General features: G+C 48.3%; 4 protein-coding genes across 11 annotated transcripts; 3 read left to right on the top strand and 1 right to left on the bottom strand.

Annotated features, from left to right (window-relative positions):
* The first annotated feature begins 109 nt into the window (after positions 1-109).
* Positions 110-4,488, top strand: tsen2 (TSEN2 tRNA splicing endonuclease subunit). The gene is made up of 11 exons (XM_077578663.1): positions 110-875; positions 1,380-1,446; positions 1,531-1,570; positions 1,762-2,092; positions 2,185-2,250; positions 2,358-2,408; positions 2,544-2,688; positions 2,768-2,804; positions 2,927-3,038; positions 3,123-3,212; positions 4,171-4,488. The coding sequence occupies exons 1-11, from the start codon at positions 666-668 to the stop codon at positions 4,228-4,230; spliced, it is 1,209 nt and encodes a 402-aa protein (XP_077434789.1). The 5' UTR covers positions 110-665; the 3' UTR covers positions 4,231-4,488.
* Positions 4,489-5,553: 1,065 nt separating this feature from the next.
* On the top strand, positions 5,554-16,570 carry LOC144058678 (RNA-binding protein 39-like). Of its 4 annotated transcripts, none has more exons than XM_077577040.1 (15): positions 5,554-5,707; positions 7,083-7,137; positions 9,400-9,446; positions 11,618-11,824; positions 13,099-13,194; positions 13,289-13,406; positions 13,481-13,633; positions 14,021-14,167; positions 14,234-14,299; positions 14,380-14,581; positions 15,002-15,088; positions 15,194-15,305; positions 15,394-15,499; positions 15,566-15,644; positions 16,247-16,570. In XM_077577040.1, exons 2-15 carry the CDS (start codon positions 7,087-7,089, stop codon positions 16,348-16,350), a joined length of 1,575 nt encoding a protein of 524 aa, XP_077433166.1. In that variant the 5' UTR covers positions 5,554-5,707; positions 7,083-7,086; the 3' UTR covers positions 16,351-16,570. The 4 variants fall into 4 exon arrangements, with proteins under 4 accessions (XP_077433166.1, XP_077433167.1, XP_077433169.1 ...); XM_077577041.1 differs by having other exon boundaries at positions 11,624-11,824; XM_077577043.1 differs by having other exon boundaries at positions 11,663-11,824.
* LOC144058679 (pyruvate dehydrogenase [acetyl-transferring]-phosphatase 1, mitochondrial-like) lies at positions 16,541-22,393 on the bottom strand. 3 transcript variants are annotated; one of them, XM_077577047.1, is made up of 6 exons: positions 21,486-22,393; positions 20,103-20,281; positions 19,409-19,828; positions 18,950-19,050; positions 17,677-18,230; positions 16,541-16,993 (listed from the first exon to the last, which is right to left on the bottom strand). In XM_077577047.1, exons 2-6 carry the CDS (start codon positions 20,274-20,276, stop codon positions 16,719-16,721), a joined length of 1,524 nt encoding a protein of 507 aa, XP_077433173.1. In that variant the 5' UTR covers positions 20,277-20,281; positions 21,486-22,393; the 3' UTR covers positions 16,541-16,718. The 3 variants fall into 3 exon arrangements, with proteins under 3 accessions (XP_077433173.1, XP_077433171.1, XP_077433172.1); XM_077577045.1 differs by having other exon boundaries at positions 20,103-20,335; XM_077577046.1 differs by lacking the exon at positions 21,486-22,393 and having other exon boundaries at positions 20,103-21,291.
* On the top strand, positions 22,177-26,860 carry cnbpb (CCHC-type zinc finger, nucleic acid binding protein b). Of its 3 annotated transcripts, none has more exons than XM_077577050.1 (5): positions 22,177-22,323; positions 23,441-23,594; positions 24,531-24,596; positions 25,029-25,227; positions 25,377-26,860. In XM_077577050.1, the coding sequence occupies exons 2-5, from the start codon at positions 23,486-23,488 to the stop codon at positions 25,492-25,494; spliced, it is 492 nt and encodes a 163-aa protein (XP_077433176.1). In that variant the 5' UTR covers positions 22,177-22,323; positions 23,441-23,485; the 3' UTR covers positions 25,495-26,860. The 3 variants fall into 3 exon arrangements, with proteins under 3 accessions (XP_077433176.1, XP_077433175.1, XP_077433177.1); XM_077577049.1 differs by lacking the exon at positions 22,177-22,323 and adding an exon at positions 22,951-23,040 and having other exon boundaries at positions 23,170-23,594; XM_077577051.1 differs by lacking the exons at positions 22,177-22,323; positions 23,441-23,594 and adding an exon at positions 23,870-24,456.
* Positions 26,861-26,985: the final 125 nt, after the last annotated feature.

Consider the following 26,985-nt stretch of genomic DNA (forward strand, 5'->3'; position numbering starts at 1 on the left):
ATATAGCCCATACCTGCCCGCTGAAGCCACGGGGCGGCCATCTTGCTCCTCCCACCTCGTGAGCAGACTACTGTACTGTATAAACTATACGGTTGACGTACAGATGAAACATAGCTCGTAGGGAGTTAGTTAGTGGTCACTATTTTTAACAAGTACCCCCCCAAAAAAGAACAAGTGGACAGTAGTCCCTATGTGCTGCTTTGAAGACGCCCTTTTTCTTTTGTCGCTCAGTTCCTTAAGACCCCAATATTCGATTTGGCAGAATCATCTTTTGTTGAATTAGTTATAATTCTCTCATAAAAAAAAGACATGTTTCCTCCTGTATTTAAGGCAAGTTGTAAAATGTCTGAGGTCCTCTTGTTTATGTTCAACTAATTTAAAACATAAATCATGCTGTTTCTACTGAGTACATTTGAATACTGTAAACGTATAAGATTGTATGGCGAGAAACGTTTCTTGGGAGGAGCAATGTGGCGGCCGCGTGGCTTCAAAAGTCTTGGCCTATTGGCAAGCCAGTCGTTTATTCAGTTCGGTGTTTCAAAGCTCGTGAGGAGCTAGCAGCCAGCATGCTAGCGGAATGCTAAAGAGTCGAGGCAGCTAACGACAGCTAAAGTCCGGTCGCTAGGCTAACCCGTCCCCGGCGGTCGTCCGCGCAAGCCCGCGGGATGCAAGCCGACTTTCGGCCGCCCCGGCGCCGCCGGCGAGTGGACGAAGAGTACGTGGCGCCGCTGCCCGTGAGCCGAAGCTCGCCGGAGACGACGCGTGCGGCGGCGAGACCGGCGGCGAGACCGACGACGAGCTGCTTCCGGGCGGACCTCATCAACCGACATGTGCTGGTCACGGAGCCCGAGCAGATCAGCGACATTTACAATCAGGTGAGCGACAACATCCGCCATTAACGCAACTTTGATGTCAGAACGTTCACAGCATCGTTGATGATGTCTTGGATCAGCACTTTGGACAACTTCTTCGGGATTCACCAAAAGTTGACATGACTATAAATGATATCTCACGTGATGTTTATATAACTAACAGTATGAGTAACAAAATGACGTTTAAACAATTGCTTCCATTATGCCAGCTCTCGCTTTAGGGTTTCATTTGGCTTTTATTTGACTTTGTCACTAAGGACGTATTATATATAATTTATTTTAAGACTTTTGTTGTTGTGCGTCTCGAGATTCTTCCTACCCATAAAATGTCAAATTAAACATCCAAATCAATATTCAATTAGTATATTTCTGAAAATAAGTGCAACTCGTCTCAGTTTTGTGAATTGTATCCTAAGATTAAAAAAAACCCAGGCAACTCTTTTACATGATAAGAAACAACAACAAAAAACATGCAGGTCTCCTTGTGTTCGCCTTTTTTTCTTTCAGGGATATTTCGGGAAAGGCGTCCTGTCCAGAGCCCGACCGGACCACGGCGTCTCCGACCAATGGCAACGTGAGTTTACGTTTGAATTGAGTTGCTGGTCAATGCCAGACTCAACTGTTTTCAAATGATCATTTTTTTTACAAATATTTGCAGAACATGAAGGCTTCCTACTTCCTGTCATCACACAAGCCAGGTGAGTGACATCACTGCCTGTCTTGCTGGCCTTGGTCCCCCGCATACTCCAAAGACAGTTCAACTAAACTACCACGTGCACCCATAAATGCTGTGGAAATGTATTTATTTTGTATTTTTTTTAAAGCTCCAGCCTAATTACACATTGAAAGGCACTCAACCCAATTTAATAGAATATTTGTCCTCCCGCAGGTATGAGGAGCTGGTCGGGTGGGCGGAGTCAGCACTCCTAGCTCAGGGGTTGGCTCATGTGGCTGTCAATCAAATGCTGCTACGGCTGCGTCAGCCTGTCCAAGCGGACGAGCTAAGACGGGAGGCGGACAACGGGGACAAACCCCGAGCGGGTGCCCACGCTGACCACAGTCCTGACCCCGACCCCGAACCGAATCAGAGCCCAAGCCGTGAGTTTGGTCCTGTCCTGAGCCCAGACCTCAGTCCTGACCAAGGATCCGACTCTGAGACAGACGATGCTCCTGTAGTTCCGGGTCCTGGTTTTGTCCTTGTCATCGCTGACGCCGACCACGTGAGTCACACAAGACCGATGATTCATTTCCAGTTCAATTTCTCATGAAGTGAACGTTTAAGGTGACTCTTTTGCCGTCTGTGTTGTTTCAGGAGACGCGGCAGCTCCGACGGAATCCTTTACGGAGGACAGAATACCTACAACTGGGCCTGGAGGAGGTCCGGATTAGAAACTTTGTATTTGTGTTTTCATTCATGTCACCTGATGGATGGCACTTGGATTGGTCTGAATGCTCCAGTAGCCGTCATGCTGTCCGTCTGTGCAGGCCTTCTTCCTGGTCTACAGTCTGGGCTGCCTGTCTGTCCACCTGCGGCAGGTAAATGTCTGTCTGCCTTCCCCAGTGGTGAGAAGGAAGGCGCTACAGGCGAGCAGAGGGCCCGCTTAACCCCTCCGATGTTTCCCATGTTGTCCCCTGCCTGAGGTGAGCGTGTGCTCTTCTGCCATTGGCCAGGAGCCGCTGTCAATCACGCAGCTGTGGAGGCAGTTTGTGGCGCTGCGCCCCGACTTTGTCAGCTCCTACGCGGCCTACCATCACTTTCGCAGCAGGGGGTGGGTCCCCAAGACGGGAAGCGGCGCCAAGTATGGCGCGGACATGCGTAAGAAAAGTGCCAGCGGGGCAACGTCGGACTGCCGGTCTGACGCCAAACATGACGCAAGTCTTTTCTTTGGTTCCAGTATTGTACAGGAAAGGGCCTCCCTTCTACCACGCCAGGTACGCACGCAGGCAAACGGTGGCTGCTGATCCAAAGCGTTGGAGAAGTCAAAACCAAACCTTTGCTCCTCTTCTTCCGTGCCTAAACGTGTGAAAACTTGACATTGTCGTTTGTTTTTCAGTTATTCGGTGGTGGTTGAAAAAGTGGACGAGCATTTTCAGGGTTCTACGCTGCGTCCGTTTTCCTGGCGTTCTCTGGCGACTTTGAGCAGAATCACCGCTAACGTCTCAAAGGTGGCGCCGCCGCCGCCGCGCGTTTCACGGGCTGCTTTTGTCCCGCGTGATGAAAACCAACAGTGTTTGTCGCCCCCCCTGCAGGAGCTGCTGCTGTGTTACGTCATCCGTCCGACCGACCTGTCCGAAGCTGAGCTGGACTCGCCCGCCTGTCTGAGCAAACTGAAGGTTCAGGTGATGGCGTGTACCTTTTTTCGGGTTAGGGTCACATCCACCGCCGTCTTATTTGAGTTCAAAGTCACTGCAATGCACTTCCAGCCCGACCTTTGTGACAAGTGCACACGAGCACTTTTGTTGTTGTTGTTGCTGATTTCAGACTGCTTTTGGACAGCTTAGCATGTAGCGTGGCTTCCTGTCTTCCTTTTGTCTTAACTTCCTGGAGATGACGATGAGTGACTTGCACTTTGTCGATAGCAGATGCAAAGCCAACTTTTGCCATGTTTAGCCACGTTAGCCCGCCGCAGCTCATACGTGGCTTAAGAAATGGTGCGCAACGGGCCTTCGGTGATACGAACGGCCAAGTATGCGCGGGCGTCCAATTTTGGCATTTGCGTCATCCACGTGCAGAACCGTGATTGGATGGTAGGATCCAAATGCCGACAGCTAAATTCACACCTTCTATACCGTTGACACGGCCGCATCACCGCCATCGCCCTCATTCGTCCACGGCACATACGGAATTGTAGATATGCTTAGCTGTTGTTGTGAAACACAAAAAGTGTACTGTATCGACGGAAGTCGATTTTTCATCATCTTTGTGAAACGCTTCTGTGCGTGAAATGGGCCACGTCACACAACAGCAATTCATACTTTGAATCGCCGGCAAAACGGTGGCCACTGTTGAAATGTTCTGGCAGAAGCGCCGCTCCTTTCCATTTGCCATTTAAAGTGTTCATTCCGAAAGCAATTGTGGATTTGTGTCAGCGATCGGTCTTTCAGGGAAATTGAAATTGTCATTTGTTGTTTGTTCGACAGTTAACGGTTGGCCAATCGAAGCTTTTTTAGCGAGGCGTGCGTTTACTATTGCTGATTTCCTGAACCACCACTAATTGCTCGACAAGCATGTCTGAACTTTTTCTTGTGATGTCCATTTTGTGAAATAACGTGCGTGCGTGCGTGCGTGTGCGTGCAGGACGTCATGGTCAGCAGGTGGGTTTCTTCCAAAGAACGCGCTGAGCAAGAAGACATCTGATTAGCTGGCAAGAGAGTCAGTGTGGACCACCAGGGAGCAGAACGGATTGATTGATAAAACACTACATTTAAGGAAAATCTGAATTTTCAACGGATAAAAACCCAAATCAACAAGAAGATCTAAAAAAAAGAAAATGAAAAAGGAGGCCGGGGGACGGACTTCCAGGTCTGAATGTTTCTTACTTCATGTTGTGCAGTTTTCTTTTCTTCTCTACAGTCAGTAAATAAAAATGTTGCAAATGTATTTGTCAAACTGAAATACGTTTCAATGGCTTCCTTTCTCATGTGAAAACGTATCAATGCAGACTTGATGTCACAGGACTGAAAGGCCACCTTAAAACGAGGACAGTACAAAAGTATTGAGAAATGCTGTGATGTGTTTAACTTGAACAATTCAAGTTAGCTGCATCTCTGATTGGCGGTGGGATGGCGCCCGATCTCATCGGTCGAGCCGCATCGCTCTTGTTCTCTTGTCTTTGATTGCCTCTTTGCTCATTTCAGCAATTTAAATCCCAGCAAAGTGACCATTTTCAAGTCGCAGTGAAAAAGGAATTTTCATTCTCAAAATAAACTTGTAGTAATCTTACTTGTAACTTTGCAAAAGTAATTTAAAAAAAATCTATTCTTTTTTTATATATATTTTTTTTTGATCAGGGGCAGATACCACAAGTTTCACTTCTTTCTGTCCCCTTTCATTTCATTTTAATGAATGAAATAAAAAAATGTATTGAAATTGAATTGAATATTCTAAAGCTATTTGGAATGTTCATATAGGAACTCGACATCCATTCATAAAATAAGCATATAACTTCAGTGGGTGTCTGTTGGGTAATTCAAGTCTACAAAGAAAAACAATGCGAGACTGTAGGCCAGGAGTTCGCTTGTCCTTTGTATTGTCCACTCTCCATCAGCAAATTCAATTTTGCCTGACTTTTATAAGAACGAGGTAATAGACAAAAAACTGAATACCACCAATTGCCTGTATTCAACAGTCAAAAAAGACTCCCAAAGATCTTATTTGACAGGTCAATTTTTACATTGTAAATATCTATAGCTGTAATAATTCCAATCCAAACATTAGGGCAGGCTGATTTTTTTTATTCGCCACCAAAAGAAAAGCAGACCGGGACGTTGGTCATGAGGCCTGAATACAGTACATACGTTCCAGAAAACGTTTAGCTTGGCACAACACATTTTCTTTTTCTATTATTTATTTGGGAATGAACCCGACACGTTTATATTTAACAGTTTTTGTATGTATCTTGTATAATTGTTCATTTAAAAGAAACAACACAATATCAAGCTGACCTCGTGATCTCGCGTCGAATATTCAGTCTCGCGAGAACTTGTCGCGCCATTTCCATTTCAAGTGCAAGAAGTTGCGTCGCGCGGAAAACGGAGGCGCGGACAAAGTCGACCTAGGCGACATTTGACACTTTTTTGCTGCTGTAGCGGCCGACGACAAGCTGAGTGACGAGGTAAAAGCCGACCTGTCTTCGCAACTATTTTGTCCAGGTGCGGGAACGTGCGCTACACGCGGGCGTGTTGCTAGTTAGCGTCGGGAGCTAACGGCTAGCTGGCCGCTTCGTGGAGGCCTCGCCAAAGTTGAAGCGCGCAGAAGGCCAAAAGAGCGCCGGGACTCACCTGAAAAGACGCCGAGCGGCCGCTATTCGTCAGGCGAACGCGAGCGTGGTCAACTGAACTGCTCGTTAAGCTACGTCGACTCGGCAGCAAGCCAGCCAAAATCCACTCGAACTTGACAGTGCCCGTTTGCTCAAAAACACATTTCAGCGCCATTTTAGGACGAAAATGCACCTAAAATGGCGCTTCGACGATACCGAGCTACCTTGGCTCATGAGTTGAAGTCGTTCAAGTGACGCCGTTTATTCGTGCATCAAATTTATTTTCCCCATTGGGATGAAAAGAAATGTCATGACAGTGAAACCCTGCGAATTCGCCCATTAGCGGAGTTTGTCCTTTTAATTGCTGAACTCTTCAGCCGTGTGCTGGTTAAGTGTTCAAGCCAAATCCTTATTTCATATACTGTGTATACTGTACGTGTATAAAAGCGGTGGATATTTTGCCGTGACCGGCAACGCTCCTGCTAACGCTATTTTGCCGTGAGCGGCTGTGATTGGTCAATTGCTGGACCGAGTCATGCACTGGGCGTGGTTCCTGTCTCGCTTCATCTTTTCACCAAGTTTACATTTTGTTTTGGCACCTAAGATGGGTTGCTATCGACATAACCAGCCTAACCATAGAGGCTGTTTTGTGGCCGTAGCATTGTCTAATAGAAAAGCATGCCTTCTTATCATCTTGTGGCATTTCTAGTAGAGGTTTTCTCAGGACCGATACAGATTATTAGTAGACAAGGAGGTCAATAACTGTTATTTGGAGCCCATATTCATGTGACGTAAAACAAATAATAAGCCACAAATTTTAAATAGTATCAACACTTTCAGGCTTCCCCCCAGCGTTTTATTAGCTCGTCGGCACACCAGAGAGCTCCCAGATTCAGCAGCATGTCTTAGAAAGTTCAATGAAAACTTCAACAAATAAGTAACCCCCGGTTGTTTTCAACAGTAAATAAACATTTCCAAAATTCCAGTAGAACTGAGATGTTCATCTCCCACTCGAACAAAAACAAAAAGTCTTAGGAGTTCTTTGCCTTTTAGCCTTGAAACCCAAAGTCAACGCAGCACTTAACTTGCACTGCAGCTGACAGCAAGCTGACATTTTTTGGGGGGCCCAGTAGAGAAATTGAATGTGTTTGTATTACCGCCTCCTTATGTCTATTTTCCAAATGAAATGCCAAATAATGATTTGAAATGCTGTGCGTGTGTGTGTGTGCAGCAACATGGCGGACGACCTGGACATCGAGGCGATGCTGGAGGCCCCTTACAAGAAGGTGAGCGTCTTTTTCTGTCCGCCGTCCGTTGCTCCTCACAAACACTCACCGGTCGGCCCCGTCCGAATAGAGGCGGCCTGCCGCTCGCAACATCAAAGTTGTTGTTGAGTTTCTGTTGAGTCAGCACGTCAAAACTGCTCAGTTTTCACTGCCTGTGACAGACCACTTTTCCTTCTTTTTTGTTGTTGTCCTTTTTTTCAAATCTGCTTTCCAGTTGTTGCTTTTTTTGAAAATCCCAGGAAAATGCAGCACTCTTGCTTGACTGTGTTCCAGCATATCAACAATTTTTTCTTTACGATATATATTTTTCAAGACACTATCATGATAAGCGATGGTGGTGTTTTTAAATGCTGGTGATGTAGTGATGACGTTAGAACAAAAATAATTCAAGTACATCCTTTTTAGGTGCATTTATCTTTCAATTCTTGACGAAATTGAACATTCGCATTCAACTGTAAAATATCATGGCTGGAAATATGAATAGAAACTGGATTGGCTGGCAACCAGTTCGGGGTGTACCCTGCCCGCCTACTGGCCGGAGCCAGCCGGGATAGGCTCCAGCACCCTTGTGAGGACTAAGCGGTTAAGAAGATGGATGGATAGACTCGAGCCCTGTCAAAAAAATGCAGTTCAACAAATAGGAATGCAGCACATAATTGCACATACTTTACTGTCTGTAGTCAAATGAGATGTCTTTCTCATTGTCGCCATCTTCATTCTGCTCAATAAACAAGCCCAAATTTCACACGGAGAAAGTACATGTGATATTTTTGTCATGAAAAATAGGTTGAATGTAAATCAATCTTATATGATGAACTTGATGCGATTGTATAAATGTATAGCGTTTTCAAGCGAGCTGTACGATCCCTCGGTGCGTCAGCATTGGCGAGGCGGAGAGCGTCTTGGAACGCCGGTTTCGTTGTCACTGGCACTCGAAAGCGATCACAACAGGCCGGTCGGCAATCTCTTCAAGTTCCTGCTGTGCGTAACCAATGTTTGCAGAAGCAATGGAGCGTAACAAAACAAATAAGCAATGAATGAAAAGGGCTCAGATTGTATGATGTTACACAATTCCAAAATCGAATAGTTGTGTGTTTAGACGATACATGCGACGACATCATTGCACATGGACTTTTCTAACAAGGTGCAGCAGTCAGGAAGAGTATCTTGACGAACTTTTGAATGAATGAGGTGAGTTTTGTCATTCATTGTAGAACCTTCTAGTTGTTTGGGGCAGAAAAGATGATGGAACAAGACAGGTGTGTACTTTTGAGAACCAACCGGTTCATAAAAGTGCTGCAAGGCAGCGTGAGGCATGCTTGCTGTCATGTTATCATGAATGTGACTTTTGGGACTTTTCTGGCCTTGCTAAGCGTCCAACAGTGTTTAGAAGCTTGCACATGTACGGATTGCTTATCGAGCCTGGTGAGAATGGAGAACGGCGCAAGCTCCGCCTTTTCTTTGTTGCCCTGGTTTACAATTGTCGCTGAGAAACGGCAGCAACGGCCAAACGTTACACATTCTTTATCGACCCAATTCTTCCCTTCGTGACTGTGGGTGTGTCCAGAGTTTGGTGACATCATGGCCTTCTGAATTAGTATCAGCCACAGAGCTTTGGTGCCATCTTGTGGTATCTGGGGCTATTTTCAGAAATGAAGTGCCAAGTACCAGAACAGGCCAAGCCCCGCCCCAAATAGGCCGGGCGACTGCTGTGTATTGGAACAGCTCGGCAACAAGGCGTGGTACTCGCAAACGTCATCTTTGCTGCAAAAGATCACGTGATAGGGTTGGGGCGGCGCCTTTGACCGACCGCCTTGAGTCTTCAAGAAATGAAGGGCTTAGACAGCGCGCTGGCCGCTTGCTGTGGCGACGCATCAGGCGTGGACGGCGCTCCTGGCGATGTCACGAGGTAGAAACAAGTGGCTGAGGGCAGCTGAGGTGCGGAGGAGCCCGCCATGGTAGCGCGCAAGGACGGAAGACATTGCCCACTTGAGAGTTGACTTGACGCAAGACTCCTGTGTGCTGCAGGGCCCTTGAGAGGCGTCCCAGCGCAGCACCTACAGAGGAAGAAGAGTCCCTCCCGCTCGAGTCGGCCGCCTGCCTCAGCTCTGACCCCCTCCCCCAGCACATAAAAAGTCTGTTTGAATGTCACTCACTCACTCACTCTCCATATTCTCTTTTGCCCTCCATCCCTCCCCCCTCCCCCCCGACTCCCCAATGTCGCGTCTGCCTCCTCACGCTCTTCTCTGTCGACCCTGCTAGGACGACAAGGCGGCCAGCCCCAATGGCGGGGACGAACAGGCCAAGAGGTACCCGCCGCCGTCACTCTACACTTCTGCCGGCCATCTTGTCCTGTCCTGTCCTGTCTAGCCTGTTTTCCTGTCAGGGGGCGAGCCTCTCATCCATTTTTGGGACTAAAGGGGAAGAAAACCCAATTTTATGTTTTTTTGGCAGGAATTAAGCCTGGGGAACAAAAGTTGACTTAAGTGAGATCACTCGACCTCCAAAATAGGTTGAGAATAAATGTGTTGCCTCGAAGCTTTGCGACGCCACGTTACGACATCCGCACAGACATTTCCAGCACTTGTGTAATGTGACCAGTGTAGTCAAAACGTCCTCTTGACCATTTTACTCATTAGATTACTCCATTATTTGAAGGATAATTGTTTGAAAAACGATTTGAAGAAAGTGATGTAAGGTAACCGGAGCAGTCGGTCCACTTGCAATCGGTGCCCTGACAGAGAAATGACCCAGATGAAAAATAGCCACAAGTATTAATATTCCACCATGTTGGCCAATATCGCCCTCTGCTGACAAGTGAAATTACCTTCACAGCTGCGCTCTTGCTGTTGACAACTTTTTCCACACCTCTGGCAACTATTTTTCAAAATGGCAACTCTCGTCTTGAGCAAACCAGTCGAAACATTTTCACTTTGTTTTGAGAGAAATTAATAATAATTATATATATATTTAATGAATAAGTCACAGCAAAAATTAAAAACACAAAATTGAACCTGTTTACACAATATATATGCATAAAAATAAAGATGTCCATTATTTCAGCGGGAGTTGATGCAGGTTAATAACCTTGCACTGCAAGCTGAATTCTCGCGATATCTGTGATTTCAAACTTCTGAGAATCCGTCTCGTCCTGAGCCCCCTGATTTTCACCAATCTGAACCACTGCTGATTTGGACCAATCTCAAAACAACGTTGTGTTTGGGGGCGGGATATGTCCCTGTGACCAAAACAAGAAGCGCAGAGGTCGTGGGAAACAAACAAACCTAACGTGGACGAAAGCATGGATGCTGGAATTAATCATTTGTTCTTGCAGAATAGTGAGAGACTCTTTAACTGGTAAAGATGTTCATGCTTTTTTTAATGTATTTTTTCCTCCCTGCGACAACATTCACATCCGTCGCTGTGACGCTCATGTCCAATTCGCACTGACTGCGGAACCGACGCAGTGCGTTTTCCGTACGGCGTCTGCACGGACTGCAATTCACATCGCGTGCGTTGCATGAGCTGTCCGTGTCCAGACATCTGGCGGGCGGGGGTTCACACTGGAGGGCTGAGTTCACGCAATAACAACCGTGTATATCGAGTCCTATTGGTAAACAATCGTCACATCGATATGCTTTTGGAGATTATTTCTGCAACTTCTACCATGAGTAAGTACGTTTTGTGTTTAAATAGTGTTATTTTGTCATGTTTAATTTATTCTCAGCTCGTTTTGTCTTAAATGTCCCACTCATGTCATGCTATGTAGTTAGTTAGCGAGCTAGCTTCACCCCAAACCCGCAAATGGTTTTATTTTGAAATATACCGTATATTTCATTACGGCTCGTATCATTTCTTCATGAAAATCCGCATGCGGCGTCCGGAAAAAATAGAACGCTTGCGGAAACTTTCCGCAGCGCCGCATCCCGCACCGCACTGCAGCTGGTGTGAATTGACGCGCAGACTCAAATACTTTCTATTCCTTGCGGCGGCCATACGGAAAAGGCACCGCGTCCGTTCCGCAGCCGTTGTGAATTGGGCGTCATCGTCCAATCAGCTCAATGTTTTGTACAGAATGTCCCAAACAGCTCGCAGTGGAGGAGTCCCAGATTGATATTGTGGAGAACTTCCTCGAGTGAATCACAATTCTCAATCTGCCTAATGCCAAGTTAGCAGGTTAATGCCGGGGAAAATGTTTTCCAAAGCTTTATTGGGAGAAATAAAGGCGGGGTTGGCAGTCCTGTCCTGTCCTCCCAATCTTTCTGTGTTGTCTGTCTGTCGTATCCGTGAGCATTTTGCCTCTCTTCAGTCTGTCTGTCCGCTTGCTTGCTGGTGGTCTGTTGCCTGTCCTTTAACTTTGGTTTGTCTGTCTGCTCAAGCAGCTTTTTTTTTGTTCGTCTGTCTGCATGTTCTCTCTCTTCCGTGTGACTTGTCGTCTCTTCTGTCGGGCGTGTGCTGCGATGTCCGATGGTCTCGCCAGTAACAGCGGTCCTCGCTGCCGTCTTGTGATTGGCGGCCGCTCTAGCAGGAAGAAGCGCAGCCGCAGCCGCGACAGGAAGTGCAGCAAAAGTCGAGAAAGGAAGAGGAGCCGCGAGCGCAAGCGCAGTCGAGAGAAGCGTCGCAGCCGCAGCAAAGAGCGGCGGCGCAGTCGTGAGCGGGGGGGACGCTACAGAGACTACCACAAGGCGTGAGTAGCTGAAAAAAGTGCCATCCAAATTTGGAATCAACACTCCAACACCTCGTTGAAATGCCTTTAAGCACATGTCTCTTCAAGGACCTTTTCTGATTGGCAACACGTTTTTCTAACATCAAAAATACACACAATTCAAACAAAAAGTGCCAGGAGCTCCCAGGCTCAGCAGCATGTTTTATAAAGTTACATGAAAACTAGTGCTGTCAAAGTTAAAGCATTAATGATTGATTGGTTAATTAATCATAAAAAATGATTGCATTATTCATGAATGAATGCAGATTAATCGCACTATTAATTTTAACCATAGATTATCGCTTAGCGTGACAGCGGATGGCTACGTTTAAGGGAGCACAGGTTGTTTGAGCAATAAACATCATTTCATGCATTTAATGAATGTTTGCGTATCACATTTAGAATAGTTGTTCATGTCCAAGTACTGGGGTCATTTATTTCCATTTTAAATGATGCAAGTAATTAACTGATTAGAAAAAGAGGAGGATGAGCGGGCAGTGGATCAAAAAATGATGAAAACGTCCTCATAACATTAAATGTCAAAAGAATTAACACATAACTGCTGGTGCTCTTCAAATTTGGCGGGGGAAAATGTTGATTAAAAAGGCCTTTTTTATTAAGTGATTAATCTAGATTAATCTTGACAGCTCTAATGAAAACACAAACATATTTACTACAGTAAATAAAGTTTTCCAAAAATTCAATGTCCCTGAAATGTTGAAAGAAAAAAAGGATCATCCTATCAACATTATCGGCAAGCCTGTTTCAAGTGGTTAAACCTCTCCCTGGAGCCTTGTGCTTGACATAGGACATTAGCAGCTGTTGTTAGCCTGCGAGCTAACTGCTCCTCCATTGACTAGCCGGTAACTCTGCGCTGTGCTTTACGTGATTGATTGATTGAAAGTACAATTGGTGTAAATGCAAGCCATAGCGCTGCAGGTTTGTCTCAAGAGACTGCGAGGGAACAGATTTGCTGCTTGTGTTCATGTCATGTATTTGTCATGTCATGTCTGGGCTCACAAGTAGTCACAAATACTGATACCAAGTACCTTTACCACACAAAAAAGATTAAAGAAAGACCTAATTATAATTTGCCTTGAAATTGCATGAAATGAATAGCAATTTTCTAGTCGCCTAATTTCTTGTTCCTGATTGTAAAACGGCCACAAGAGTACAGAGACTTAAATGAGGCAGAAATTGTATATGCAAGAAAAACCAACAGCAACGTGTTGTCGCGTGCGTGCGTGCGTGCACAGGCGCAAGCGGTCGAGGAGCAGGAGTCCAATAAGGAGGGAGAAAAGTCCAATCAGAAGAGAGAAGAGTCCCATCAGGAGGGAGAAGAGTCCCAACAAGTACGTCTTGACAAACACAAATGAGACGCTTTCTAGCATGTTGGCGGTTGTGTTTGGCTCATTGCTACGTTTTTGTTATTTTTGTCTGGCCAAGACCTGTGATTGACAACTTGACTCCAGAGGAGCGAGACGCCAGGACCGTCTTCTGCATGCAACTGGCTGCCCGCATTCGCCCTCGAGACCTTGAGGACTTCTTCTCTGCCGTGGGGAAGGTAACGTGACGTCGCCGCAGCGCTCCGTCCTGCCCGCGGCCGCTCGCTGACCTCGGCGGCGTGTCCGTGCGCAGGTTCGAGACGTGAGGATGATCTCGGACAGGAACTCGCGTCGCTCAAAGGGCATCGCTTACATCGAGTTTGTGGAGGCCAGCTCCGTTCCTCTCGCCATCGGCCTGACTGGGCAAAGGCTGCTGGGAGTTCCCATCATTGTGCAGGCCTCGCAGGTAAAATGCAAGCCTTCTACTATTAAGTGCGCCCGCAGGATGAGCCAACGAGGCTTGAAGTTGACACCATCAGCGCATTTAATTGCATTCAAATAAACCACAAGATGGAGCAATATTTATTTCAGTCACTTAATACTATAAATGTCAATCTAAAGACTCTAGGCACATGTAATGTGATATGTTACCTGCGGCACAAGGGTGATGTCATTTCTTATGAAATAGGAGTTATTTTGGTGGCTATTTTTCTCACCTGGACGCCTGGCGGGCTAAAACCCCGCCTCTCTCCATGTGACTGCCGCGCCCCTTTCATGATGTCATCTGAAAATTGTAACTAGTGAGCCACGACTTGTCGGCGAGCGTTAACCGTGTTGGGATTTGCGTGTCCAGGCCGAGAAGAACCGAGCAGCCGCCGCTGCCGCCGCCGCCAACAACCTTCAGAAAGGCTCGTCGGGACCCATGCGGCTCTACATCGGCTCGCTGCACTTCAACATCACGGAGGAGATGCTGAGAGGAATCTTTGAGCCCTTTGGGAGGGTGAGACACTTTTGAGTAACAGACGGCCACTTGCAGTGGCTGACGCGCTCATTTTTTGCTGGTCAGATCGAAGGCATCCAGCTGATGATGGACAGCGAGACGGGTCGTTCCAAAGGATACGGCTTCATCACAGTGAGTCGTGTTCATCAACTTGCGTTGATCATAAGGTCCGTTTTCATGCTTTCCTCTCACGCTGTTGTGGAACGTTTCAGTTTGCAGATGCGGAGTGCGCCAAGAAAGCTCTGGAGCAGCTCAACGGCTTTGAGCTGGCGGGTCGGCCCATGAAAGTGGGTCACGTGACCGAGCGGAGCGACGGATCCGCCGCCTCGCTGCTAGATAGCGACGAGCTGGAGCGCACCGGCATCGACTTGGGCACCACCGGGCGGCTGCAGCTGATGGCCCGCCTCGCCGAGGGTGAGTCCGCGAGACCGCTCGTCTTTTAACACTTTTTCTGTGAAGTCATTGTTACTTGTATTTTTTTCATTAGCAACGTGACTAGTGGCCACCATTTTTGTGGACATGGGATGAACATTTTATGTCTTGTTGGTAGAACAAGAATTAAACAGGATCCAGTGACCCGCCCGCAAAAATCTACGCGTAATTGGCGACCATTGAAATACATTATTGGGAAAGTTAATCTGCCAATATGCAACATGGCAGGTGCCAAGCCATGATTATGCGGGGATCCACTGTAATTCATCGACGTTGGCACAATTACTCTCTACTGGCCGTTAAAAAATGAATGTCCTGCCGGTCTGATAAGCATTTTCTCAATGTCAGAGTTTTAGGAGCTGAAATGAGACGGTCGGGCTGTTTTGTGGTTGTGGCATTCAGGTACAGGCCTGCAGATTCCTCCCGCTGCCCAGCAAGCGCTGCAGATGAGCGGCGCCATCGCCATCGGCGCCATGGCCGCCGTCTCGGGTAAGGTTGGCGGAGTGACTCCACCTTAGCCTCGCCCTTGAGACGTTAGCTGGCATCGCTAACCCGTCGTGTACTTGATTGATTGATTGATTGATTGATTGGCAGCTGCCATGAATCCATCCATGAACCTCAACATGAACCCGCCGGCACTCAACCTTCCCTCGCAGCCTTTGGCCACGCATTGCTTTCAGCTCTCCAATATGTTCAACCCCAGCAGGTGTGCGCAACACACACACACACACACGCACACATTTTCTACTGTCCAACAGTGCTCATGTTCTGCGCGTACCCTTTGCACGTGTCAGTGAGGATCATCCTGGCTGGGAGGTGGACATCCAGCACGATGTCATCGAGGAGTGCAACAAACATGGCGGCGTCGTTCACATCTACGTGGACAAGAACTCAGCGGAGGTACAACTGCCACTTGGACTTTTAATTGGGCGCGTGCGCAGGCTCAATTGTGCTCGTGGGTTCCAGGGCAACGTGTACGTCAAGTGTCCGTCCATCCCTGCTGCCATGGCGGCCGTCAGCGCTCTTCACGGAAGATACTTTGCGGGTGAGTTGTGTGACGTTTATCAAAAGCGGTTCGACATTTGTCAATAGCCCAAATGAAACGCGGGTGTTTGAGACATGGAAGAATTGCGGCCGCACTTGAGTGAAAGCAACATCGCACAAGGACATTGTGCTTATTAAATATAATATCAATTGACATGCTAGAAAACTGACTGCAGTTTTAGTTTTAATCAACACAAACATCGAACTCTACAGAATTGTTATTGAAATTGTAAGAAGCAGTGAAACATGAGTATCAAATATTTCATCTGTCCATGATGAGCATATTGTGGAATATTGAACAGATTTTGAGGACATGTCAATTGGAGGGAGTGACGCAATCCTTTTGGACGGCTTTCTCAGCCCTGAACTTGATTGTCGGTAAACGGCCGTAGGATGAGACAAGTTAGCTGAGCAACTACAAAACAATCCGATGTCACGTCCGGGCAGTTTAGTGAAAAGGGAAAGATTTGGCATTTCCAACCTTATTTAGCCAAAGATGGGATCAAGATTAGCAAATGGTAGCAAGAGCAGCACAGCAATGAGGCTGTCCCCGCCCCTCGACCTCTACGCTTCCAGTATGACCTCGTCTGTATATGTTTGCAGGCAAGATGATCAAGGCGGCGTACGTACCACTTCCCACCTACCACAACCTGTTCCCGGACGCCGCCACCGCCACACAGCTGCTGGCCCCGCCCCCGCGCCGATGACTCCGCAAGCGCAGGGCCCGTTTTGATAACTTGTTTTGGGATCGTTCAGTAAGCTACTTCCTGTTGACTTCCTGTCGTGTTGAAAATGTCGAGGGCGTGGCCTCCATCCAGCGCCGGCCCGTGCTGTACAATGAGTGAGCTCTGTGAGCTGCGAGGAGGCCCGACCGACAACGTCAAACATTCGTCTTGGTTTTCTAATAAAATCCTTGATTAAACTTTATTTTCAAGTCATAAACGAGTGTCTTTTTAAAAAAAAAAAAAAAAATTACATCACATGCTTCCAAGCTGAGGTGATGTCGGCTACAAACTAATAAACACGCACATAGTGGTGTGTACTTGGTCCCTTGTTTGTGTGGCAAGTTGAAAGGTCACAGGTGGGGTTCGTTGAGGTGTATGACGGTGATGGTGATGTCGTCGCGGTACCTCCTGGCCACCTCCGGGGGCAGACTGAGCATCTTGGAGAGGTGCGATGTGGCCACGCCCCCGTAGCCGTCATCCCCCAGGGCGTGCCGCAGAAGGTGGGTGGCCGCGTTGTCGTCCTCCGGGACCGAGCGCGCCCGACCTTTCCTCTCCAGGAGGAGGCGACGTAGATCGGCCAGGGTCGTGCCCGCGCTGGGGATGCGACGCTTTTGCTCCCGAAGGCCTGCAGGAAGCAAGAGCAGCTCGTAGGTAGGCGCCGTCCTGCCTTTCAGCATGCTGACCCGTCTCGCTTGTGCGCGCTCGCGTCATGAAAGGATTTGCTCGCTGACTCGCTAGCTTGTCTCAGCGCTCGCTAAGCTTGACGCCATTGAATCCTCTGCAGTGTTTTCGCATGAAAAGTTTGTCTCGGCGGCAAAGTCCGGAAGAAGCGCGACGTGGACGTTTCATTTCTCTAAAAAAGGGCAAGTCAAGCCAAACATGTTCTAAATACAACATTATCATCGTGTTTGTGGAATCTAAGTTGGGCGGCCATTTTGATCCATCTCAGCAAGCAGCAAAATGGCCTTGACATGATCCATATTGGAAAGAACATGTTTGGCTTGACTTCATCACAACAACAAAAACACACTCAAATGTCAACCTAACCACTCTGGGTCCGATTCACAATTCTGACATACTCTGAATGGTCGACGGCAACTCAAGTTGGTCTAAGACTGACTGCATGTGGGGGTCCCGGCGTCGAACTTGCACCCATCATCAAATTACACAAGTTGTTAGGAACAGTGGCAAAACGGAAGACTAGGGGCCAATTGTTTATCCATCACGCGTATGTCGCACGCGCAGGCCACGCCCCACATTTGTCCCCGCCCCACATTTGTCCTCGACAGTGTGGGCACCCGGCGTTACCTTTGAGGTGTTCTGCCAGCCTCTGCACGGCGGTGTGGCGGTGCATCAGCTCCCAAAGACCGTCGCTGGCCAGAACCACAAACTTGTCGGACGGCAAGATGCGGCGGTGCGTGACCTCCGGCTCGGCGCTGAGGTAAGGCGGGGTCAAGTAGTGTGGCGGGGGGGCGCGGGCCCCCTCGCGGAGGTCGGGCCGCCTCTCGTACAGCTGAGCGAGCGTCTCCGGACTCCACTTGAAGCGGACGTCCCCGAAGGCGCGGAACGGCAGCAGCAGGCCCAGCAGGCGACGGTGGCGCACCGCCGTACGGCGCTCGGACGGCGGGTGAGCTGCCAGGACCCGTCGCAGCTCGTCCGGGTTGTCGGCGTTGTGGTCGTTGGTCAGGCCCACCGCCGTCCAGCGGCCGTCCGCTTCCTGGACGCCCAGGACGGCCCGGCTGTCCCCGAGGTTGGCCACGTGCAGGACGCCGTCGTGCACGTGCGCCACGCACGCCGTGCTGCCGGACAGCGCCACCCGCAGGGGCGAGGACCCGTGCGACTCCCCGGCCGGAGACCGGCCTCTGCGGAAAACCCGGTCAGGCAAACCAATCACTTCTTCCTCATTCAGTTCCTTTCAATGCGCAGAAAGTCACAAATGTGCAAAACACTGAGAGAGAAAAGAAGCAAGTCGAGTTGCCGTCACTTTTCAAGCAAGTGTTGAGTGAAAATGTGCCGTCCCGACACACGCACGACGTCCAGAACATCTGCATTACTTGCCAAATGTTTGCTGGACGTCGGCCGTCAACAAAAATGAGGACAAAATGTCTTGGTCATCGAGCTCACGTGAGCGAGAACGAAATCTGTCATTTGCCAAAAACCGTACAAAAGAAAAAGTCTGCACAAAATGTCCCAAAAAAAAAGATGTCCCGAAATGTCATGTGACTTTTCTGTCGTCGCGGTGGGGGTAGAACTTGGTGAGCACAAGTGAACACGGGGAAGGACCAAAGCACACTAGCATTAGTGCCAGACTGGTGCTGGTCCGAAAAATGGAATATCCTCAAAAAGTGGAATCATTTCCATAATTCCATTCAAAAAGTCAAACTTTCATAGACTAACTTTGACTTTTTAAATGGAATTACGGAAGTGGTTCAACTTTTTGAGGATATTCAAATGTTTTGACCAGCACGTGTACAAAAACTAAAGATGAATGTAACGTCAACTGCCTCCTTCCCGCCTTACTCAGTCCGTCTTTCAGTTTCCAAGTCGGATGACGTCGAGCGAGCGCTTCGGGAAGACGGACCTGTGAGAGGGCGTCGACGCGTGCACCTGAGCCTCCACCGACAGGTCGTAGTCAAGGCGACGGAAAGCCTTCTCCAGCGCACAACTCAGCTTGCTGTCGTCCTGCAACCAATCAGAGGAGCGCCGTCATGACGTCACAACACGGCGGCGGCGCTGGGAGTCGCACGTGAACATTCGCGCGCAGGTGCCGCGTACGTCGTAGCTGGTGCGAGATTGAAGGTGAGAAAACCAGCAGCCAAAAAGCGTACAAAGGTTTAGCAAAACAAAACAGCGGTTGTGCCTTTGGGGTGAGACGTCTTGCGAGCTTGTGGTTGCTATGACAACAGCATCAAACAAAGTGTACTTCCTGCTGCCACCACAGGTGAAAGGTTACAGAAGCGCCGCTGCTTGAAGTAACTTTGATTTATTTGAGAACAAAACGTGAAATTGATCAACTTTCTGCAGTGTTGAGCGTTCTCACCTGCCGGCCGATGTCGTCATCGTCGTCCGCATCCAGCCTCTCCTGCCAGTAGTTGCGCAGACTTCGGAAGGCGGCGCGCCCGCCGTCGGGCCCGCGGTGGTCCCGGGGGTGTTTGAGCCACTCCAGCAGGGGGGGCACGGCGCGACCCTCGTCCACGGCCCGCTCCAACTCGGCCAGCGCGGCCAGGGGCAGCGTGGCCACGGCGATGTAGTAAAAGAGACGGCGGCTGACGGCACGCGCGCACGCCGGACCGCCGTGACCGTCGAAGACGCCGAACAGGACGCCGCCGCGCTCCCACAGGCAGGTGGCGCTGCTGCGGCAGTCCTCGCCCGGCTGGTTGGACGCCAGCATGTTGCTGTGGAAGGCCAGCGCGCCGTGGGAGGCGGGGCCTCGCGCCAGCACCTGGCCATACTCGTTGGCCTGCGCCGGAACGTTCGCGATTAGGAGAGCGGCGGCGGCGGACTTTTGGTGATGTGGCGTGTGCGTGCACCCTTGCATCCATCTGCAACTTTTGCTTCATCCATCCTTCCTCCTTTCACGCATCAAACCTTCTTTGCTTCTCCGTCCTTCCTTATTTACTTTCTTTATTTTCTTTTTCAGCCATCTTTCCTTCCTGTTAACTTCTCTCCTTTCATCCTTCTGTCCCAGCCATCCTTTCTTCTTCCTTTTCATTTGTTCACTCCTTCCGACCTACCTTGAGGATGTTGTTGATGTCTGTTGCGTTCAAGTGCGCCGCGTGGACTTCCTGCGCCGTAGCGTCTTTGCCGCTCCTCCTGCCACCTGCCGGGCGATGGCGTCTCCCGGCAAGCGCCGGCGGAGTCTGCCGTAGTAAGCGCCGCCAGCCCACGTCCACACCGCCTCGCAACATGGCCGCTGAGTGACAAATGCGCATCGACACTTGCTGTCATTTTACTTGATGCTAAAGAACTTGAAGAAAAAAAAGATTTTGATTAGCAATGAATCATAGATAGATAGTAGGATTTGGCAATTTATTATATTATATTATATAATATTAGAGCGTACAATTCTCGAATCGATTCAATATGCGGCCGAATCGATTTTTAAGCATCATTTTTTTTATGGGAATATTCAACAAAACGTTGTACTTAAGGTTAGGATTTACACATTAAGCATGGAAGAATTCTCTATTAATGGAACATTAAGCCTTAATATTTTATTTCAGTGCTGTTCAAACATGAAACTGCAACCTGAATTTTCAGATAAATTAATACATTTTCATACAAATCTTTCAGTGTACATGTCATGTTTACTGATTAGTATTTTCTAAGTTTGAGTTTATAAAAAAAATCGCAATAATCAAGTTGTAGATTCGTATCGGGATTAATCGGTATCGAGTCGTGACCTATGAATCGTGATAGGAATCGAATCGCCAGGTATTAGGCAATTTACACCCCTAATAGATACTTTATCAATCCCCGAAAGGGAAATTCAGTTGTCTGTCCATCCGTAACATGAAGAAATAAATAGGATGGACAATAAAAACAAAGAGTCTGAAAAGTGCTGAATGTGTAAACCCGACAATTGACGACGACGATGATGACAAACACGAATGAACGATCTTTAGGGCTTCTGCAGCGCATACCGAGGAGACGACCACGCCGACGACCACGCCGACGACCACGCCGACGACCACGCCGACGACCACGCCGACGACCACGCCGACGACCACGCCGACCTGTTGCTCCTTTGAGCAGACCGAGTCTTGTGCAGCGGATGCTTTGTGTTGCTGAGGATGACCTCCATCTTGTCCAAATTGTCCCAATCCTCAAAATCTCAGCCTCGCGACAGTAAATCTCCAATTTTTGTCATGTCATAATCCATGTTTTTGCAGTCAAAGTCAAATCTAATCATCTCTTTCTCAGTTAAAGGATGGAAATGGAACCCCCCCCCCCCCTTTCCCATTCACTTTATCAATCAATTGAATAGAGCGTCAACAGACAAATTGGTTATTAAAAGAATTGTTAGTTGCTTGCAGCCACTAACCAAAGTTGGCTAATCAGTCAACAAATGAAACGACGAGTTATTGCCCCAAAAATCGCAGACAAAATCAACTCACCTGTTTTTCCTGAACTTGCACTTCTTCGATGTTGAACACGATGGGACAAAATGAGCGTGCTGTGGTCACGCCCACTTCCTGCTTTGCGAGTTAGCGCTCGTCCAATCCGCCGTCGTCTTGACGCTTGTCTCGAGACCTTTGGCAGCTTTCGTATCTCGTCGAGTGTCGTAACAATTAGTCAACCATCAACTTGCTCCAAAAAGAAAACAAAAAGCACACCTGACACGGTCACCTTTGGACCCAATCGGGTCCAACGGCAGACAAACCGCCGCACGCCATTAAAAGAATATATGAAATCAAATGAACCAAAGTCTCCTAAAACGACTAACATCAAGTCACTTTGAAGAAAAGACAACCAAGGTGCCATCAATGCAATAAAAACATGTTGAGCTTTCATTTCAATTTGTTATTTCTTGTTTGCTAATTATTGCGGGGTTACTATTGACTAGAGTTGTTCGATACCACCTTTTTTCAGACTCTTGAGTAGTCACCGATACCACTTACTGATACCACTAGTACATATCGCCGTTTGAACGTCATTAATTGCCAGCATCGATACTTGTTTACTTTTATTGTCAATCGTATTCCCAATGTCGTGTAAACCATGTAAGCAGGCATGTGTTATATGACGTCATGATTTGTTCATGAAATCGATCAAACCATAAAGTCGCGCCATTTCCTACAGCGCTTGAAGGCATCCGCTCTGGTGCGTTTAGGTGCGCATCGTGTAGCGGAAGAAAAGCCGGAGAGCGACAGCCGACAGCCTCGAGCACAACAAAACAGCCCGCTCAAGTGGGCGGGCACATTTTGGACGCCATTTGGACACTTTGGCTGCGAGGTGAGTGGACACGCTCGGTGCTTCGGTACCGCTCAATCCCGCCTTTATTAGCACCTGGCTATCCTGCTAACATGCTAAGAGGCGGCCGGCCGCAGCTGGAGGCGGAGCGCTTGGGAAACGTCTGTGGCCCCGATTGGGGGCCCCGGTCGGGGGCCCCGGTCGGGGGCCACCGCTGTCTGTCCGTCCAGAACTGCCAAAACCATTTGAGTTGCTGGGCCACATCTACCCCGAGTCCGCGTCAAGTAAAAAAAGTCGGCTTCATCACGCATCTACTTCCTCTCACTTCCATCAACTCGTTCAGATGACTACAAAATGCACATATTTACATTTGGGAAATGCATGTATTGCTTATTGACTTATTAGATCTATGATTGCGTTGTGCTTGTTCTCCTTTCATAATACGCGGTCGGTTTTTGTTCCGATAAAATGTTGTTGGGAGTTGTCTTTGCTATAAAGCAAGATGGGAGAAATGTTTTTGGAACAAAATGATGATGTTGCAAATACAAATGATACATTTGTTCACGCTTCCGAGCTGCTTGCGTAGCTTCTGTCGCCCCCTATGTTGGAAGTGCGCATTACAACAACAGACGCGTGCCTTTGATCAGGACGTCAGATTTCGCAACCTTTTGCAAATGCACACGAATTTCAGACACTTTGGAAAGAAGAAATGTGTTCGAATGAGCTTTCTTCGCAATAATGATATTCACTTATGTGTCGGTACTGACCATGTTAATCACTTGTCTTAGTATTGAGTAAACATAAATATTACGTGCAACATTTGATTTCTAACAATCTCTTCAAGTGTTTCCATTTTCAAATGATCACTGGCCCATTGTGATTTTCTAGGAATGTTGGAGAAGTGATCATTTAAAGAGGTCACTCGAACCTCAAGGCGTTGGGAATCGTTCACTCATTCCTGACACCCCGATGACTGCCGCGGGTTTTTCAGAGGACGCTTGAGGAACACTGGTTCGAGGCCCATGATAGAAGAATCCCTTTTGACGTGACCATTTGTGTCTTTGTAGCGCGTGCGCGATGACGTCAGAGCGATGCGCGTCCTGATGTTGTTTATGACTGGCCACGATGCTCCTTTTCATGTCTGTGATGAGCGCGTTAGGTCTTGTTGGCGCGGCGGGACCAAAAGGACGAGGTCGACCGGAACATGAGCGGCGTAGAGTGCTTCGGCTGCGGCCGAGCGGGACACTGGATCAAGAACTGTCCCGACACCGCTAGGGGACACCGGGGGGCCAGGGGACGACCCAGGCCGAAAGGTGACGTGCCTTCGCATCTTCTTGACGTGGCGACGTCTCGTCTGCGTCTTCCAGTTGCAGCGGCGTGTTTCTGCCTTTGACCTTCATTTGTGCTCAAGTGGCGGCGGAAGACGTCGGTCAAAGTTGATGTTTGTAAGACACCGTAGTGACAAAAAGATGCCAGCAGATGGCGCCATCCAACGGCTGCCATCATTGAAGCTTTTCAGCCAACGATCCAGATTAGGGGCGAGTGTCGGGGGGCGAGTGTCGGGGGGGTGGGCGCGAATGTCGGGGGGCGAATGTCGGCTTGTCACCTTGCTTCGAGGTTGAGGTCATTTGTAGTTTGTGTACACGAATGGAGAAAAGATGATTGGGCTCACATCGTGTTGAACGAAGAACTGCCACTGAGTCGTGGCTCTGAAAAGAAACTTTCAGCCTCCCTCCTGCCCACTTTTCTTTCTTCCGCTCGGTGTGAGCTGTCAGCAAGCAAATAAATGTCGGCCTACTGACACGTTGGCGGGACGCGCTCAGCCATGTTCTTCTGCTCATCAGATCGTGTATGTATAGAATATATCATGCAGGACTTTATGTTCATAAGACGACATGATAGACAATAGGAAAGTGCAGTAATAGTGTTTTTTTGTTTATGAACATGAAACTGAAATCGTAAACACTGAAATGTTTTGATGTGACGGAAGTTAAAACATTTGAGCGACTATTTGTGGCGACAACAAACATCGTTTGATTGCAATCAAGAAAGATTGCAAAGATTTCCACTTGATGTTCGTCCTGAACTTGCGTCTGGAAGAAAAGACGATGTTCAAAGTCACCAACGCGCCGCTGACGTGTTCTCTCCATGGCGGTCGATTGACTTCAACTTCCTGTCAGTCAAATTCAACTTCCTGAAATGACTTGAAAGCGGAAATTGTGAATTTTGACGCGTTTGGCTTCTTGCAGACGTCTTCTGCTACCGCTGCGGGGAGCGAGGACATGTGACCCGAGACTGCCAGAGGGCCGAGGACGGTAAGAATGCACGCCTTTTTTTTTATAGCGCTTTTTTGAACACTCAAAGACGCTTCACAGTGGGTGCGTGATTGGTGCGCTCACACATTCACACTGCGGTGGCGGTGAGCTGCTTCAGTGGCCACAGCCGCCGTGCGGAAGGCAGCTGACGGAAGGAAGCGCGGCTGCCAGTGTGCGCCTACGGCCCCGCCCACCACCAGCAAACATTCGTACCTTCCGTACACCAGTGTGTGTCAAGTGCCTTGCTCAAGGAAACACGACTCGGGGAGCGGACAGCCGCCCTTCCGGCTACTGGACGACCGTCTCGCCACTCTGAGCCACGGCCGCCGCCCACTTTCTGCACCTGGAATTGCCACCTCTGATGCACGCACACGCATTCCGATTCAAGTGTCCAAAAGCCGACGTGGCGGCGGTTGCTTGTGTTGTGTGCAGCGTGTTACAACTGCGGCCGCGCCGGTCACATCTCGCGCGAGTGCCAGGAGCCCAAGAAGGAGCGCCAGCCGCTGTGCTACAACTGCGGCAAGACGGGTCACGTGGTGCGAGAATGCCAGCACACGCACGAGCAGAAGTGCTACTCGTGCGGCGGCGTGGGACACATCCAGAAGTGCTGCCACAAGGTCAAATGCTACAGGTGGGTGCGTCGCCACGGCAACACGGGGCCGCTTGTTCAATGAGGTGAGAGTCGGATCCGGCCCGCGGGCCTTGAGTTTGACACCTGCGCTCCAAGCGAGCGTGAATGCAAAAGGTGCTGATGGATCGGGCTGTGTGTGCGCACGCCAGGTGCGGCGAGATCGGTCACGTGGCCGTGCACTGCAAGCAAGCGTCCCCGCTCAGCTGCTACAACTGCGGCGAGACCGGCCACGGGTCCAAGGAGTGCACCGTCGACCACGAGGCTTAGCCGGCGCTCCACGTCTGCGGGGACATTTGGGGCGGCGGGCGGCCCTCGCTCATCACTGGGGCGGCGCCAGATAAGGACCGGCGCCTTGACTTGACTTTGCCCACATACGCTAGGCGCATTATTGATTGATTGATTGGCTGTGAAGGAACCAGCGTGCGCTTCTGACCCGCATCGCTGGACGCAAGCAATCGATTCGTGCTTGCGTTGGGAGCCAAAACCAGTTGGTGGCGCTAAAGCGACATGAAGCTGCTTTGCCAACCGCCAAGAAAGTGCAAGGGGGGACAAAACATTAGGTACGCTTGTGTTTTGGCCGCACATTTTGCGTGTCTGCACTTTCATTGGAGGGGAAAAATCTGCTTTTCAGAATCTTCTTTGATTATTTGGAATATTTTTGGGCTGAATTTTATCAAGAGTGTTGGACTCTGTTTTTCTTCTTTCTATGCTCACATATTAAGCAAGAACTTGAGAAGCGAGATTTCACTTGGAGAAAGCTTTTTTCCCACTGTATACTTTTACTACTTCTACATCTTTTTGTTTTCCTGTTATGCTGATTTTTTCCCCCAGAATAATTTTCCAAGTAATTGTCTGCCCCCAAATTATTAAAACACATTCAAAATAGTATATTGATAGCTTGTAAACAAGAGACTTTGAAAATGTGTGACGAATTCACAAGGAAAATGGCGACTAACGTGTTTCTACTTGAAGTTGTTTTATTTTCTCTTTCAGTTATATTTTTGTGCTTTTCAAAATAATTCTCTGGAATTGAAATTATTCCGTAAAAAAAAGACACAGGAAAGCATGAAAAACTATTGAAAAATGAGGTTTGGTGGGGAGTTATTCTGAAAAACTCAATTTAAAAAATGAACAAATAATAAATGACTGTGAGAAAACAAAAAGTATTTGAATGCAATATGAAGCAAAATTCGTAATGCAGTGAGCAAATATATTTAGTCCAAAGCACTGCTGAGTGCAGTTTTGCAATGGAGGGGAAAAAAGCACGTTTTAACATTTTATTTTATTTTTGGCTTGGGGCGGGAATGGATCAATTGCATTTTGCATTTGTTCCAATGGGGAAAAAATAAGAAGGGTGTTTTGAGATACGAATTTGATCACCAAAGGAATTCAACTCGTGTCTTGAGGCGCCCGTCCTCTTGCCACGTGATGGAAGCAGCCAATCAGCGTCACTCAAACCTTCAGCTAATCAGAGCAGCAGACATGAAAACAAAAGACCGCTTTTCTCTGTCCGAGGTGCTTTTTTTCTGCTGTTAAATGTCATTGAAAATGTGATTTTAGGCTGAGGTTGAGCAAATGTTGTTTTTGTGGTCATTTGTTGTTGAAGGTGGCAATAAAGTGAAGGAGGATTGTCGGACTGCTTTTGTGTAAAAAATTTAAAAAAAAAAATACTAGACAGAATACAAATCGACAATTCTGTAACAAATCTTGTCAGTGCAACAACATAAAAAAATATACACATACACTCACAAATTTAAG

This window comes from Vanacampus margaritifer, chromosome 10 (genome assembly GCF_051991255.1).
Source record: "Vanacampus margaritifer isolate UIUO_Vmar chromosome 10, RoL_Vmar_1.0, whole genome shotgun sequence".
Lineage (NCBI taxonomy): Eukaryota > Metazoa > Chordata > Actinopteri > Syngnathiformes > Syngnathidae > Vanacampus > Vanacampus margaritifer.